Source organism: Nicotiana tomentosiformis, chromosome 3 (assembly GCF_000390325.3).
Source record: "Nicotiana tomentosiformis chromosome 3, ASM39032v3, whole genome shotgun sequence".
Taxonomy (NCBI): domain Eukaryota; kingdom Viridiplantae; phylum Streptophyta; class Magnoliopsida; order Solanales; family Solanaceae; genus Nicotiana; species Nicotiana tomentosiformis.
This window is the reverse complement of record NC_090814.1, coordinates 81,924,219-81,942,467: the sequence shown is the minus strand read 5'-3', so window position 1 is coordinate 81,942,467 and position 18,249 is coordinate 81,924,219. Positions and strand designations below refer to the sequence as shown.

The 18,249-nt window shown below is 40.1% G+C and overlaps 2 protein-coding genes across 2 annotated transcripts; both read right to left on the bottom strand.

Moving 5' to 3' along the window:
* Window positions 1–1,374: 1,374 nt before the first annotated feature.
* Window positions 1,375–2,186, bottom strand: LOC104089144 (protein 108-like). Its single transcript, XM_009593981.4, has 2 exons — window positions 1,844–2,186; window positions 1,375–1,615 (listed from the first exon to the last, which is right to left on the bottom strand). The coding sequence occupies exons 1-2, from the start codon at window positions 2,115–2,117 to the stop codon at window positions 1,608–1,610; spliced, it is 282 nt and encodes a 93-aa protein (XP_009592276.1). The 5' UTR covers window positions 2,118–2,186; the 3' UTR covers window positions 1,375–1,607.
* Window positions 2,187–16,885: 14,699 nt separating this feature from the next.
* LOC104100560 (uncharacterized) lies at window positions 16,886–17,395 on the bottom strand. The gene has a single exon (XM_009607818.1). It carries the CDS (start codon window positions 17,393–17,395, stop codon window positions 16,886–16,888), a length of 510 nt encoding a protein of 169 aa, XP_009606113.1.
* Window positions 17,396–18,249: the final 854 nt, after the last annotated feature.

The window sequence follows — 18,249 nt, the reverse complement described above, 5'->3', positions numbered from 1 at the left end:
AAGTGACATTCAAGGCGTCAAGAACAAAGAACAACATAACGAAGGACTCGTTTCCTGCATTGAGTCATTATATATCCTTAGTTGTGTTGTACCTTTGTTAAAGTGATTTACTTGTAATTCCTACTTAGCTTAGTTAGAAGCATTATGTAGGAAATCTTTTGTAAAACCATAAACCTTGTGTTTGTGTCTTGGCTAGAGTTAGTCGAGTTGTAAGCTTTGTAATAGAGTTATTACAAAGGGGCTTGTATGAGTTATTACAAGTTAGTGAGGGATTAAAAAATTAATTCCTAGGTTACAATAGTTTGTAATCTAAAGTTTTCTCAGTAGTGAAGTTGAAATTCTACGAGTGTAGGTCATGGTTTTTTAATCCCATGAGCTGGGAGTTTTCCACGTAAAACTCTATTGTGTTATTTACTAACTGTTATGTGTGTGTGTGTGTGTGTGTGTGTATTATGTGGAACTAATAGAGAACCTGGTTCTCTATATAGTTTGGTAGATCCTTAGTTTCTATCATAGACTATTGAAAATGCACTTTCAAATTTGAGTGACTTCTGCCAGTTAGTGAAAATGCACTTGCATATGGCTATATTGCTTGATGCAATAGCAGAAAGAAAAGAGCCCTACGCAACACTAATTTAGTATATGGCTATATGCATTCTGACTAGATCTTCTACGGAGAAAACATAAATTTCTAGTTAGTGACTTCTCGAAATGGTTTGAATATTCGGGCATGACATCGTCATATAAACGGGTTGAATTCAAGATTTAAATTTAGTGATTTAATGTCAAGTGGTATGTGCACTCATTGTCTATTTGATTTAGCCGGTAAATCGCCCGATAATCGCTAAACCTATACCAATCTGCCCGATATGTTATCGGTTTGGCTAGCGAATTAGTACATTTACAAACCGAGAACCGATAAGCCGAACCTTTAAGCGTAACAATCCGCTCTCTAAGCAGCCCTAGGAAGTAGGGGAGTCTTGGTTCCTTTTATTACCCTTTTCCTTATTCTAAATGACAAACAGGGGAGGAGCTTGAAGCCGGAGTGCAGGTTCGGTCGAATCCAGTAGCTTTTGATTAAGTAGTGTATTTTTGTTAAAAACTTTAGTACAAATGTTAAATATAGAATCAGTTATATATTAGTACTTGAAGTCGTCGTTCTAAAATTTAGAAGTTAAAATTGTGGATCCGCCTCTCATGACAAAGCTATCATATGTAAAATCATGTTTAGTTTAAGTTAACATATGAAAGCGAAGGCATAATTTTGTTGTGATTAGTTAGACATATCAGATTTTATGAGAAATTGGGATAACCCTTCCTAACCCCGCAAATTTAGAAACGAGCTCGAAATATCAAACTTAAAGAGTCTGTACGTAGTATGAGAATGGGAACATCTTCCTCTTATTGATTTCACATAACACACAGTGTACTCTTGTCTGACCTACATTACATCATATGACTAAATTGCAGATCAGAGGACATAAAACATCTCCCTAAAGAACAAAGCAAACAAAAGAGAAAGCGAGGGTCGCATATAATTTATTGCCGTAGAACTCTAGACATTATTCGCCTAATAGCTGTGGTTATTGGCATCGTCATCAGACGACTCAGTTTGCTGCAACAAAAAATAAAAATTCAGTAACTGTAAGCAGTAAGAATGTTACTTTACCAGAAGTCACCCTAGGAAATTAGGATTTACCTTATATACATGAAAGTGTAAAGATATCCTTTTTAATGGATAGTAGTATTTTTCAGTGGCATGATAGTATAAAATTTCTTTCGCACTGCCGGTGTATAAATATTAAACTCAAAAAATTAATATCGTCATTTTCATATTACTGACCAGCACAAGAGAGGGGAGGAAGGTTGCATTGAGCAGGAAGGCGGGCAGAGATGCGGAGAGTGTTGCAAAGGCACTCATGGTCCACTGACTGGAGTGCCGAACAACAGTCGGCACTGGGGGTCGGGTTGGTTGTCCCTGGCACCACAAATGGCGCGCACACGTTCAGGTTATTAAGTGATACAGAGCAAGTCATTTGTCCCTGACATTCAATCACTCGGCTTTGAAGCACAATTGCTAGCAGAACAAGGGAAACAATGAACTTCATGGCTGCCATATTCCTTCTTTAAATAACTGGTTGTTTAAAAGAAAAGTATTAGCTGAGTTATTGTATGTTGTTCCAGGAAGGAAGCGTAGGCTCCTATTTATAGTTATTAAGGAAAGAATGAAACATGAATGTATACGAAAATTAAGACCCTTCTGCATGAACAACCTAATACAAAGTTTTGATACACAGTTTTTTTGTGTTTAGCCACACATTTTGTAATTACAAAATTGTTATACTAAGTTTTGATACACAGCTTTTTTGTGTTTAGCCACACATTTTGCCATTACAAAATTCATACTTAATTAGCTCTAGGTATTTGGCCTTTGCGAAAGATTGATATGCAACACCTATACCGAATGATACGGCAATTTGCATATACAGGGACCAACTGCTAACCTATCTTAATACTCTCTGGCTGATCAGTGAGCTTTCTAACTTAATATATGGAACTCAAGCTCATCTCTTCAACAAGATACATTGTCCAAGAATTTAAGCTCTATTCATTGTAGCTAATTTCCTAAACCATTTGAATATGTTGGAGTTTGATTTGCTCGATAAACAAGCTTTGATCTGGTTGCGATCCTATATAATCTAGTATCATCAGAGCATTTTCTATCTTGAAATCTAGCTAACAATAGTTGTACAAATTAAAGATGAATTAATGACCCTTAGAAAATGGATATTGACCGCTCCACTTGTTCGATGGAAGCCATGCACATTGACAGGACTTGTTACTTTTAAGATCTCAATGGTTTTGGTTTCTCAAGAATTTACCCTCCTGTTAATACTTATGAATTGTGTTGTGTTTTCTGGCAGTTGAGTAGTACGAATCATCTTGAATACCAGAGTTTAATTAGATATTCTGATCAAAATGCGGTTACAAAAATTAAAATCTCTTCTCTCCCAACCCAAAAATGAAAATTAGATGGGCATGTATATGATAGGTTATTTGACGTATTTAGAGTGATTTTGTCTGGAGATATTTGGATATATATGAGAGGGAATATTTAAGATTTGGAATGAGTCAAATTCAAATAATAGTTGAAATTTTATGGTGATTTTGTGTGAGTTCAGATCCAAATTTTATTTATACACTCAAACACGTACAAAACCTAGTTATGAATTTAAATACCTGAGGCATAGCCCCTCCATCCAAAAGGACTCTTTTTATCTCCTTTTATCTTTGTGTGCCAAAAACTGAGAAGGGCATAGGTTCTTCCTGTGCATAATTTCTTTTGTTAAACTTTTAGTTGTTTTTCAGATGATTTACCCATATGATCTCAGTAACAGCTCATATAACAGTCCTGTCAAAAGTTTTCTGTACCCCAAAACTTAGATCATTGTATTTTTGTGTCGATAGTTAACCATTAATTTGGAATAATGAGAACCGTTTTCAACCATATATAATTGTATATTTTATTTTAAATAATTATTTTTATATCACATGCATGAAATATATGTTTTAAAAACTTTATTCTCTCTTATTCTCAATTGTGTAAATGATTTTTTTGAGTTTTTATTATTATTGTCAAAATTATGATACAAATAAATGATTCTAAGGAAATTTTTGACTTAATTATTTTATTAATACAATAATTTATATGATTGAAAATTCTTTTTCACTTTTTTACTTATTTCATAACATTAAAAATTAAAAAAGAGAGACAAAGATTGATAATTTAGAGTGTAAAATAGATTTTTGGCCATCGGAAGTTTGACAATTTTGGTTGAGTGACCTTCTGAGTGTTATAAACATACAACAACAACAACAATAACAACAACAACAATAACAACAACAACAATGAACCAGTAAAATTCCACTAGTGGGGTCTGGGGAGGGTAATGTGTATGCAGACCTTACCCCTACCCCGAGGGAGTAGAGAGATTGTTTCCGAAAGACCCTCAGCTCAAGAAGATGAAAAGAGACAATATATCAGTACCCTCAACAGAAACCAAAGGAATAATAATAGCATCATAAAACACAGAAAATATATGAAAACAATAACAATAACTAGTAAATAAATCATGCACTATAAAACGAAAGAGTAGTGAGAACAAAATATTAACCACTAGCAGTCTAAGACAAAAATCCTATCAGACTAGCCCCACAAAGTTATGACCCTGCCCTACAACCCTAATACTCAACCTCCACAGCTTCCTATCAAGGGCCATATCCTCGAAAATCTGAAGTCGCGACATGCCCTGCATGATCACCTCTCCCTAATACTTCTTAGGCCGCCCCTACCTCTTCTCGTGCCTTCCGAAACCAGCCGCTCACACCTCCTTACCGGTGCATCTGGGCTTTTTCTCTGAAAATATGCTCGAACCATCTGAGTCTCTTTTCCCGCATCTTGTCATCAATGGGAGCCACGTCCACCTTCTCCCAAATATCATCATTCCTAATATTATCCATCCGTGTGTGCCCGCACATCTACCTCAACATCCTCATTTATGCTACTTTTATTTTTGTGATATGCGAGTTCTTTACTGGCCAACACTCAGCCCTGTATCCCATGGCCGGTCTAACCACCGTTCTATAAAACTTATATTTGAGTAACAGTGGCACTTTCTTGTCACACAAGACTCCAGATGCTAACCTCCACTTCATCTACCCACCCCAATACGGTGTGTGACATCCTCCTCGATCTCCCCATTCCCCTGGATAACTGATCCAAGGTACTTGAAACTGCCTCTACTGGGAATGACCTATGATTCAAGCCTCACGTCCATGCCCGCTTCCCTCGGTTCGACGCTGAAATTGCACTCCAGGTATTCTGTCTTGGTCCTGCTCAACTTAAAACACTTAGACTCAAGGTCCTGTCTCCAAACCTCCAGCCTCTATTTAACACCACCTCGCATCTCATCAATCAGAACTATGTCATCAGCGAATAACATACACCATGGCACCTCCTCTTAAATACGGTGTGTTAGTGCGTCCATCACCAAGGAAAATAAGAATGGACTGAGCGCAGATCCTTGGTGTAACCCCATAACAACCGAAAAATGCTCTGAGTCGCCTCCTACTCTCCTAACCCGAGTCTTAGATCCATCATACATGTCCTTAATCGCCCTAATGTTGGCAGCCGACACACATTTTGTCTCCAAGCATCTCCAGAGAACTTCTCTAGGAACCTTATCATACGCTTTCTCCGGGTCAATAAACACCATATGCAGATCCTTCTTCCTATCATTGTACTACTCTACCAACCTACTAATAAGGTGGATAGCATCCGTAGTAGAACGATCCGGCATGAACCCGAACTGGTTGTTGGATATGGACACTGTCCTTCTTACCCTCATTTCTACCACCCTCTCTCAAACTTTTATGGTATGACTTAGTAGTTTGATACCCCTATAGTTGTTACAACTCTGGATACCACCTTTGTTCTTATACAACGGAACCACCGTACTCCACCTCCACTCATCTGGCATCCTCTTCGTCCTAAAATAATATTAAATAGCCCAGTGAACCACTCCAAGCCTGCTCTTCCCACACATCTCCAAAATTCTATCGGAATTTTGTCTCGACCGGTCGCTCTGGCCCTACTCATATTACGCATAGCTCCCACCCCCCTCAACCTTAATGCGCCTACATTACCCAAAGTCATAGTGACTCTCGGAATTCTCCAAATCACATAGCACAACATCCCGATCCCCTTCTTCATTCAAAAGTTTATGAAAATAAGTCTGCCATATCCTCTTTATCTGGGCCTCACCCATCATGTCACGACCCAAAATCCAACTAGTCATAATGGCACCTAACCCAACCCACTAGGTAAGCCAACTTTCAATTATCCAATTACAATAGCAATTATTTAAATGAGAATATCTAAAACGAATACATTTCCCCAAGAACTAGTAGTATAAATCATGAGCTTCTAAGAATAGAGTATACAAAGCGGAAATGAAATAAATACATAGTCTGTTTGAATAGTACATAAACAGAGCTTTTATAAATCTAAGGCTACCATGAATAAGAGGCAGCTACAACAGGAACGCAGGTACATCTTCAAATCCCGCAACCATCGAGCACAGCAACAACAACAGCCAACATCTGCACGCAATGTGCAGAAGTGTAGTATCAGTACAACCGACCCCATGTACTGAGTAAGTAACAAACCTAGCTGTAGGTTGAAAGTAGTGACGAGCTTCTACTAAGGTCGAAGTCCAACTTCCATAACCAATAATAGTTCATAACAATATTAAACAAGTAATACCAGAAGTAACTCAAAGAATAAATGCTCAGCTAAATCATGACTTCTGAAAATAGTTCTGCCTTTCAAGTACATCAATGAAAACCCAAATCGTTTACCGAAGTTACCAAAAATATGAATAAGTTTAAAAACAGTAATTTTTCCAAAATCCTTTCAATAATAAATAAAATATCTCATTTTCTTCCCAGATAACCAGTGTAAAACAAATGCATCACTATGCCCATCTATCAACATGTGTGAGAAATCATGAATAATGTGATACCGTATAGCATGAGGAAAACACATCTCTATGCATATATGTCAAGTGTGCATGTCAATGCAATGTATCTCAGAGATTGCACTCATGTACTCACATCTCTTAGAGTACTCAATCTCATTGTCTCGCATTCTCTCTCACTGTGCTCAGCACACTTAATCAATCAGCGCCATACAATACCTGCTGCGGCGTGCAGCCCGATCCCTGTTTATAGACGACTGCGCTCACTAGGGGTGTGTACAGACTCATGAGGGGCTCCTACAGCTCAAGCGCTATAAGCACGGATAACTCACATGCTGCACGGACAACTCACATGCCATAATATAAATAGTTGGATCCGTACGGCCAACTCACGTGCTGCATGACCAACTCACGTGCAATAATAATATAAGGATCCGCATGGCCAACTCACGTGTTAGATGACCAACTCGCGTGCAATAATAATATAAGGATCTGCACGGCCAACTCACGTGCAATAATAATATAAGGATCCGCACGGCCAACTCACGTGCAATAATAAGCCAATAAGGCCTGTTGCAGGCGGCAGCCCCGATCCATATAATAGTAATAATATATATATATATATATATATATATATATATATATATATATATATATATAAAGTTAACATGGCTTGCTGCGGCGTGCAGCCCGATCCCAAAAATATCCTCACAATCAGGCCCTCGGCCTCCCTCAGTCATCAATCTCTCCAGTCTCTCTCTCATGGGCTCACAATGTCATGAGAATAGCCCAAAAATGATGATATGATGTATCAATAAATAACAACAGAGACTGAGATATGATATGCAATGAAATGAATATGACTGAGTATGAAGTTTCAATATAACCAATAATTCACAGCAATATGACCTTTGTGGGTCCCAATAATACTGGCACATAGCCTCAACATGATTTTTAATATGCTTTTCAGCTCAATTTCTTTAACTCATAAAACCGCATGAAAAATGCCAAGATTATTTAACTACAAAATTCCACAGAAATAATTATGTCACAATTTCTATAGTGCACGCCCACACGCCCGTCACCTAGCATGTGCGTCACCTCCCAACAATTCACAAAATACATATATTTAGGGTTCATACCCTCAACTCAAAGATTAGAAGAGTTACTTACCTCAAACAAGTCGAATCCAATATCGAGCAAGTTAAACAATGCTTCAGAAATTCCATTCTGCACATATCAACCTTCGAACGGCTCGAATCTAGTCACAATTAATTTGATTTAGTCCACACAACTTATAATAATTAATTCCATACAAAATGCTAATATTTTCCACAAAATCCGAAATTACGCCCCAAAGATTACCCGTGGTGCCCATGTCTCGAAATCCGACAAAACTTACAAAATACGACAACCCATCCAATTACAAGTTCAACCATACTAATTTCACTCAAATCCGACTCCAAATCGGCATTCAAACTTGAAAAATTCGTTTTGTGACATTATAGTAATTTCCTTCTACTTCTCTTGAAGATTCAATAATCTTACACTAAAAATGAAGATTAATTCATGGAATATAATCACAAGGGTATTAAGAACACTTACCCCAAGTTGTGTGGAAAATTTTCTCTCCAAAATCGCCCAAACCGAGCTCCAAAATATCCAAAATGAGAAAAAATCTCGGAACCCTCGTTTTAAACACTGCCCAGGCATTTTCGCACCTGCGGTGCCTGGGCTCGCACCTGCGCATCCGCATTTGCAGAACAAATTGCGCGCCTACGGACAATGCCAACCTTTCAAAACCTCTCATCTGCAGTGCCCTTCTCGCATCTGCGGTGCCCTTCTCGAATTTGCGGGCTCGCAGATGCGCAAACCCTTCGCACCTGCGTTCGCCCTAGGCCAGCCCCAGTCCGCATCTGCGCCAATACTTTCGCACCTACGGCCTCGCAGATGCGGCAAATTCCTTGCACCTGAGAGCACTGCCCAGTCCCACTCTTGGCCGCTTCTGCGGCTTATTTCACGCGCATGCGTCTTCGCACCTGCGATCAAAATCTCTGCAGGTGCGATCACACCAGTAGACAGCAGTTCCAGCATTTCCTTAAGTCCAAAAATCAATCCTTTAACCATCTGAAACTCACGCGAGGCCCCCGGGACCTCAGCCAACTATATCAACAAGTCCCATTACATAATACAAACCTACCTGAGACCTCAAATCATACCTAACAACCTCAAAAATACAAACTACACACGGATTCAAGCCTAATAAATTTCCAAATTTCTAAATTCTACAAATGACGCCGAAACCTATCTAATCACGTGCGATTGACCTCAAATTTTGCACACAAGTCACATTTCACATTGCGGACCTATTCAAATTTTCAGAATTAGATTTCGACCTCAATATCAAAAGACAATTCTCGGTCAAACTTCCCAAAAATTTATCTTTCGGTATTTCAACCCTAATTCCACTACGGACCTCCAAATAATTTTCCGGACACGCTCCTAAGTCCAAAATCACCATACAAAGCTATTGGAATCATCAGAATTAAATTCCGAGGTCGTTTACACATTAGTCAATATCCGTTCACTATTTTAACTTAAGCTTTAAACCTTGGAACTAAGTATTCCAATTCATTCCAAAACCTCACCGGACCCTAACCAATTGCCCCGGCAATTCACACAACAACTGTAAAGTATAATTTGAGCAGTAAATGTGGAAACGGGGTTGTAATACTCAAAACGACCGGCCGGGTCATTACATTCTCCCCCACTTAAACATATGTTCGTCCTCGAACGTGCCAAGAGTTGTTTCCAAGCCATAAAATCATTGTTCCATCTTACCACACATGTACCCGAGGGTGAACCCACATCACCCTATTCCACATAGGCTTGACTACACAATACAACTGAAAATCATTAATCTAACCTTAGCTCATAAACCTTTGAGTTTAATTTCCAACCTTTAGAATTTCTTTTAAGATACAAATCTTACATTTACACACTGTATAAGTCCGAACAAGTTGCATCGAGCTATAACTATAACCACGGATATAACCAACCAACATATTACACAACTCGCATGCTCGTAGCACCATTCCTGATCGCAGTGACTACTCCAAAGCCAACCGCATACTAGTATTAAACCCATATCGAACCAAACCTCATCCCAAAAACTTCGTACACTGTTGATAATAAAAGAAGCACGCGAAATTTCATGACCACTTACCAGATCAACAAGATACGGAGATCTCTCGCCCCTACCGGAACCATAATCACTTTCTGAGCCAACTTTCAATATTATACTCTCGAATATACCGAAATTAAACCTGATAGTACCCATTCTAGGTCCAATGACCTTATATTACTAAATATAACTGTTCCACAGACATACCGCACCAATATAACTCGGAGCCTCAACCCGTGCCATCCGTGCACAATATGCAACAATTCAAATGTACCCAGTCATGAAAAAATGACTCAAATGAGAGAATTGCCCCACCAGATTAACAAGTACTGCCACAACGAAACGATAAAAATTCATCATACACCATAGAAGCATCACCCGATTCTAACACGAGGTTCATATTATATACTCCGAGCCACCCTGCTCCAAATTAATAATGACAGAGAGGCAAATGACAAAAATACCACACAAAACCTTAAAGGACATAACCATTACGCTATCGATCATGCAATACCCAAGTACTCATCACACTCAAATTTCGCTATAAAGCTCAAATAGAACCGCACCATCTGTGCACATAACCAATGAATCACAACTCCTCGTAGCATAAAGGAGTAACTCACAGATCATTTAAGAACACGAATAAGTTCAACATCAACCAGATGACACATCCCTTAATAATAGCAGTATGGAGCCAACCATTCCGGCTCAGTGTAGAATACACATCTTAATTGGGCCTACCTATGGACCCCCAAATCAACTCGGGTTACCCACAAATAGATAAAAATTTCCTCCGAAAATCCATAATGACTGAATCATAATACATACTATCATCTGGCTAGCTTCGGCCACGACCTCACAGTCCACCGCCATGAAACAATCTGCTCCTGACAACTCCTAGTCTCCAAATCCATAGAACACACGCACCACCATTTCTGGTCCCATCTCCACCGCCTGAATGTCTAACACACCTCTCATACACGATCATCCCACGAGGAATATTTCTAAAATTCTTCTATGCCACAAGGCAAAAATTTGGACATCAGCAGTCGATCAACCAGGAAAATGCCGCAATACCTATGAAATATCCATAATTCAAGACATATTGCGCCTTCTGAAATGTACACTCTACTCACGCAATACCAAATAGTTATAGCATTCATCTAAACATCGAAAACCGTTCATGCCCTCTAAGAATTTATGACCTCCCCTTCAAAGCCAAATCATGACCTTGTACACGCCAACCTTAATCCCACACAATACACCGCATCTATCTTGCCCTTATGTGAAAAGCATAAGAATCTTATTATCAACTTTGAGTCACCAATAATTTATATACCCACGTTTCTCTTGCTTCTTTCCAGGAGATAATCACAATACACAACACGTTCTCCACACCGGTAGAAACCATTAAGAATACTTTGGAATCCATTTGCACATAATCAAGCCCTTAAAACTAAATTCCTCTAACTTGACCAAGCCACGCAGGTCGCCAAGTCCAGGTGTATTGCCACAAGGATCCTGTAGAAAACCCCCACATCATAAGCACCCAAAGAACCGATCATATCCATTACCATACTGATCCAACCTACTACCTAGTTGTCCTATTTTCTCTGAGTCCCTTCCGAATTTGTCTTCAAATTGATACTTCTTCTTGCTAAAATACCATGATCTTTAACCACAACTCACCCTACAGACCTTAGCATTGAACCACAACGCCCTATGACCCATAAACAACTGTATTCTTCTTAAGCACCTTCAAAAATACCACACTATAACACTCACTCTGAGAATACTTTATGTGAATTTGAAATTGTTCTTCTTACCTTCCTTACACAAAAATGTAGAATCCATAGTCATATAAAATTTCCGCAAGTCCATGCACCATCAAACGCAAATCTCAGATTTTATCCATACATAAGTCCAGAAACATTCTCAATTGCTATATATAATTCTCAAACCCACTGGAATTTTCTCGGGAGTCACCCACTTTGCTCACATCTTAATTGCACCGCCCAAATGGGCCAAAAGACACATGCTCCATTAGCACCACAACACTCAAAGAAGTAACTCTACTTTAACACAACATATCAAATTCATACTCCGTGCGCACTACATCATTCACCAATAACAACTCACTCATCCCACAATTTTTTATATACTCATCCGTGCAATATAATCCGTAACCAGGAATTTTCCTTATTCGAGTCATTTTCGAACTCCACTCATCACTGATTCCCAAGTATACTTTAGACCCAAACAAAATTTGACACATACCCATGAATTGATTTGTCTATAGCAGGCTGCCCCACTTGGCTCAAAGCCATAGATTAGAACATTCCATAACTCACAATACCAATACTCTATTACTGTCATAATGCCACAGTCAGTTCAACAAAGCTTCTTCTCAAACTCATGCAACGCCAACCATAAAAATACCTCAATTATCCGCTAAGCTCGCATTCATCCTCTTAACACACAAGTCAACTTTCTCAACCAAATTCGAATTCAAATCTCCACACATATGCCCCACTGGCAGAAAAGAAACCCTTCACCCATATTACAAGGGACACACCTACATAGATTACTCTCCAGGAGATAACCCACCTCTCTAGCCTCAAATTGGCATCTTATTATATCTTTTCGCAGCCACAATTTCTACGCAATCACTAAATCTTTCTAAATCCAAACTCATTAAGCAGACCTGAGATTTTAATTTGTCCCACAATTTAAACACGTGAAAGATCTTTCAAAACATTCACACTCGAGACTGTACGTCACATCAAATCAAAAATCAAGCATCCAATAGCCTTCCTTTTACATATGAAGGAAACACTTCTCGTTATGTTCAAATCGTCTTAACACATCCCGCGGTCACATCATACCTATCATACCGCCATTTCACCGCTCATCGAGCCATAAATTTCACTATAGGGTCATCACCGGACATATGAGTCCAATTGTACAAGTTACAACTGAAGCTACCGAGCTTAAGCTGCGGTCTAAACCTGGCCTCAAGTCCTCCAGACTGGCCATCACCAAAACATAGAATACTCATCTCGAACTTCATTTATGGAATCATAAGTCGGCGATGCACAGCTGATACCGAGCGCTCATGTGCGCACATACGAAAGCGTGGAAGGAATTCAAAGAATTATATTTCAAGCTGAATCAATTCCGCACGATAAAGAAAAAAAGATGGGAAGTATATATCCTAAATGCCTTATAGCCTCTCGAAGATAAGTATGGACGTCATCATACCGATCCGCAAAACTCTACTAGATACTTGCTCATGACTTATAGAACCTATAAACCTAGAGCTCTGATACCACTCTGTCACGACCTAAAATCTAACTAGTCATGATGGCACCTAACCCAACCCGCTAGGTAAGCCAACTTTCAATTATCCAATTACAATAGCAATTATTTAAAAGAGAATAACTAAAACCAATACATTTCCCCAAGAACTGGTAGTACAAATCGAGAGCTTCTAAGAATAGAGTATACAAAGCGGAAATGAAATAAATACATAGTCTGTTTGAATTAGTACAGAAACAGAGCTTTTATAAATCTAAGGTCACCATGAACAAAAGGTAGCTACAACAGGAACGCAGGTACATCTACAAATCGCGCAACCATCGAGCACAGCTGCAACAACAGCCAACATCTGCACACAATGTGCAGAAATGTAATATCAGTACAACCAACCCCATGTACTGAGTAAGTAACAAACCTAGCCGTAGGATGAAAGTAGTGACGAGCTTCTACCAAGGTCGGAGTCCAACTTCCATAACCAATAATAGTTCATAACAATATTAAATAAGTAATACCAGAAGTAACTCAAAGAATAAATGCTCAGCTAAATCATGACTTCTGAAAATAGTTCTGCCTTTCAAGTACATCAATGAAAACCCAAATCATTTACCAAAATTACCAAAAATATGAATAAGTTTGAAAACAGTAATTTTTCCAAAATCCTTTCAATAATAAATAAAATATCTCATTTTCTTCCCAGATAACCAGTGTAAAACAAATGCATCACTATGCCCATCTATCAACATGTGTGAGAAATCATGAATAATGTGATACCGTACAACATGAGAAAAACACATCTCTATGCATATATATCATGTATGCATGTCAATGCAATGTATTTCAGAGATTGCACTCATGTACTCACACTCTCTCAGAGTACTCACTCTCATTGTCTCGCATTCTCTCTCACTGTGCTCAGCACACTCAATCACTCAGCGCACTATAATACCTGCTGCGGCGTGCAGCCCGATTCCTGTTTATAGTCGACTGCACTCACTAGGGGTATGTACAGACTCATGAGGGGCTCATACAGCCCAAGCGCTATAAGTACGGACAACTCACGTGCTGCACGGACAACTCACGTGCCATAATATAAATATCTGGATCCGCACGGCCAACTCACGTACTGCACGGCCAACTCACGTGCAATAATAATATAAGGATCCACACGGCCAACTCACGTGCAATAATAATATAAGGATCTGCATGGCCAACTCACGTGTTGCACGGCCAACTCACTTGCAATAATAATATAAGGATCCGCACGGCCAACTTACATGCAATAATAAGCCAATAAGGCCTGCTGCAGGCAGCAGCCCCAATCCATATAATAGTAATAATATATATAAAGCCAATATGGCCTGCTGCGGCGTGCATCCCGATCCCAAAAATATCCTCATAATCAGGCCCTTGGCCTCCCTCAGTCATCAATTTCTCCAGTCTCTCTCTCATGGGCTCACAATGTCATGAGAATAGCCCAAAAATGATGATATGATGTATCAATAAATAACAATAGAGTGTGAGATATGATATGCAATGAAATGAATATGACTGAGTATGAAATTTCAATATAACCAATAATTCACAGCAATATGACCTTTGTGGGTCCCAATAATACTGGCACATAGCCTCAACATGATTTTTAATATGCTTTTCAGCTCAATTTCTTTAACTCATAAAACCGCATGGAAAATGCCAAGATTATTTAACTATAAAATTTCACAGAAATAATTATGTCACAATTTCTATAGTGCACGCCCACACGCCCATCACCTAGCATGTGCGTCACCTCCCAACAATTCATAAAATACATATATTTAGGGTTCATACCCTCAACTCAAAGATTAGAAGAGTTACTTACCTCGAACAAGCCGAATCCAATGTCGAGCAAGTTAAACAATGCTTCAGAAATTCCATTCTGCACATATCAACCTTCGAACGGCTCGAATCTAGTCACAATTAATTTGATTCAGTCCACACAATTTATAGGAATTAATTCCCTATCAAAATGCTAATATTTTTCACAAAATCCAAAATTACGCCCCCAAAATCATCCGTGGTGCCCACGTCTCGAAATCCGACGAAACTCACAAAATACTGTAACCCATCCAATTACAAGTTCAACAGAACTAATTTCACTCAAATCCGACTCCAAATCGGTATTCAAACTTGAAAAATTCGTTTTGTGACAATATAGAAATTTCCTTCTATTTCTCTTGAAGATTCAATAATCTTACACCAAAAATGAAGATTAATTCATAGAATATAATCATAAGGGAGTTAAGAACACTTACCCCAAGTTGTGTGAAAAATTTCCTCTCCAAAATCGCCCAAACCGAGCTCCAAAATGTCCAAAATGAGAAAAAATCTCGGAACCCTCGTTTTAAACACTGCCCAGGCATTTTCGCACTTGCGGTGCTTAGGCTTGCACCTGCGCATCCGCATTTGCGGAACAAATTGCGCGCCTGCGGACCATGCCAATATTTCAAAACCTCGCATCTGCGGCGCCCTTCTCGCATCTGCGGGCTCGCAGATGCGCAAACCCTTCGCACCTGCGTTCGCCCCAAGCCAGTCCCAGTCCGCATCTGCGCCAATACCTTCGCACCTGCGGCTTCGCAGATGCGGCAAATTCCTCGCACCTGCGAGCACTGCCCATTCCCACTCTTGGCCGCTTCTGCGGCTTTTTTCACACACATGCGGCTTCGCACCTGCGATCAAACTCTTTACAGGTGCGATCACTCCAGTAGTAAGTCCAAAATTCAATCCGTTAACCATCTCAAACTCACCCGAGGTCCCTGGGACCTCAACTAACTATATAAACAAGTCCCATAACATAACACGGACCTACTCGAGACCTCAAATCATACCTAACAACCTCAAAATACGAACTACACACAGATTCAAGCCTAATAAATTTTTAAATTTTCAAATTCTACAAACGACGCCGAAACCTATTAAATCACGTGTGATTGACCTCAAATTTTGCACACAAGTCACATTTCACATTACGGACCTATTCAAATTTTCAGAATCATATTTCAACCTCGATATCAAAAGTCAACCCCCGGTCAAACTTCCCAAAAATTATCTTTCGGCATTTCAAGCCTAATCCTACTACGGACCTCCAAATAATTTTTCGGACACGCTCCTAAGTCCAAAATTACCATACAGAGCTATTGGAATCATCAGAATTAAATTCCGATGTCATTTACACATAAGTCAACATCCGGTCACTATTTTAACTTAAGCTTTAAACCTTGGAACTAAGTATTCCAATTCATTCCAAAACCTCACCGAACCCGAACCAATTGCCCCGGCAATTCACACAACAACTGTAAAGTATAATTTGAGCAGTAAATGGGGAAACAGGGTTGTAATACTCAAAACGACTGGCCGGATCGTTACACATCAATACTATATAATCCTCGTCTTTGATGGACCTTATTTGGTCCAAATCCCGGGCCTTCCTCTCTCTCACCTTGGCCAGCCGGAATAACTTCTTCTCCCCGCCTTTGTCCCCCAGTTCCTCTTAGAGACGACCAAAAGTTACAGTCTTAGCCTCCTTCCTACCTTATACCTCTCCCTGCTCGCTCTTCTCTTCTCCTCATTTGTGCTCCCTACTAACTTTAGGTATGTCGCCTTCTACGCTTCCACTTTACCTTGGACCACTTCATTCCACCACCAGTCACCTTTGTGTCTGCTAGAGTAGCCCGTCGAGACCCCTAACACTTCTCTTGCAGCCTCCCTTATACAGTCTGTCGTCTTCGCCCACATAACGCTCGCGTCCCCTCTACTACTCCAGGCTCCCATTGCCGCTAACCTCCCTTCCAACTCCTGAGTTTTATCCTTAGTCAAGGCTCCCCACATGATCCTCGATTGTCCACATAATACCAGTGTCTATCACTAAGAGCCTATGCTGCGTCGCGAGGATTTCACCCGAGATAACCTTGCAATCCTTACACAGCCCTCTGTCACATCTCCTGAGGAGGAGATAGTCAATATGAGTCTTCGCCACCGCACTTTGGAAAGTAACCAAGTACTCCTCCCTCTTCGGAAAACTTAAGTTTGCAATCACCAACTCAAAAGCCTTAACGAAATCCAACAGTGAAGTACCTCCTCCGTTCATATCCCCAAAACTGAAGCCTTCATGCACCTCGCTATAGCCACTTGTAGACGACCCAATATGTCCATTGGAATCCCCTTCTATAAATAACCTCTCAGCAGGCAGAACATTACGCACAATCTCATACAACCCCTCCCAGAAGTGCCTTTTAACCTCCTCATTCATGCCCGCATGTGTCGCGTAAGCGCTAACGATATTTAGGGTGCACTCTCCAACTACAAACTTAATAGTCATTAATCTATCATTTACTCACCTAACCTCTACCACAGACTCTCTAAGTTCCCTATCCACCAGAATACCTACTCCATTCTTACCCTTCCGAACTACAGATTACCAAAGCTTATACCAGTCTGCATCCCCCACCTTCGATCCTACCCACATTGTCTCCTGGACACACGCTATATTGACCTTCCTCTTATGGAGCATCTTTTCCAACTCTATAGACTTACCAGTTAATGTTCCTATATTCCATGACCCAATTCTCAACCTCTGGGCTCTATTGTTCCCCTTACCTCCCTTGTCTCCTGCTCCACCTCTATCCTCTGGCCCACCCCTTGCCCCCCGAGGATATGACCTTACGTCCGCCTTGACGACCAAGGATTTACTTCCACAGTGGCGAATGTTCAACATCATACCCAGATAAAAGTTGGGCATGAATAGATGTGTGATATGCCACAGAGTGATATCTACGTTGGCCAACTCGGTGAACTTGGACAACATTTTTATTACTTTGTACACCAAGGGTGCAAGTTGCGCCAGGCAGACCCGATAATGGTGGAAGAATTCCTCCACCAAAGGGGGAAGAGGAAATGAAAAGCCGACGGTGAATGGGTAGGCATACAGGGCATAATATCCTGGCCGATGAATATACACCTCGCCATCGTCCGCATGTACGAGCTCCACTTGATTAGGAACATCATATTTGGCCTTAAACTCCGCCAAATGCTTGGCCGTTAAAGAAGATCGGAAAACCTTAGCCATCACCTCCGGATACCGTCGTAGGTCCGATTTTACATTAGGACACAGAAGGAAGGGCCTCTACTTCAATGGTGGTGGTGGCATCTCCCCCGCGGACAGGGGCCGCAACA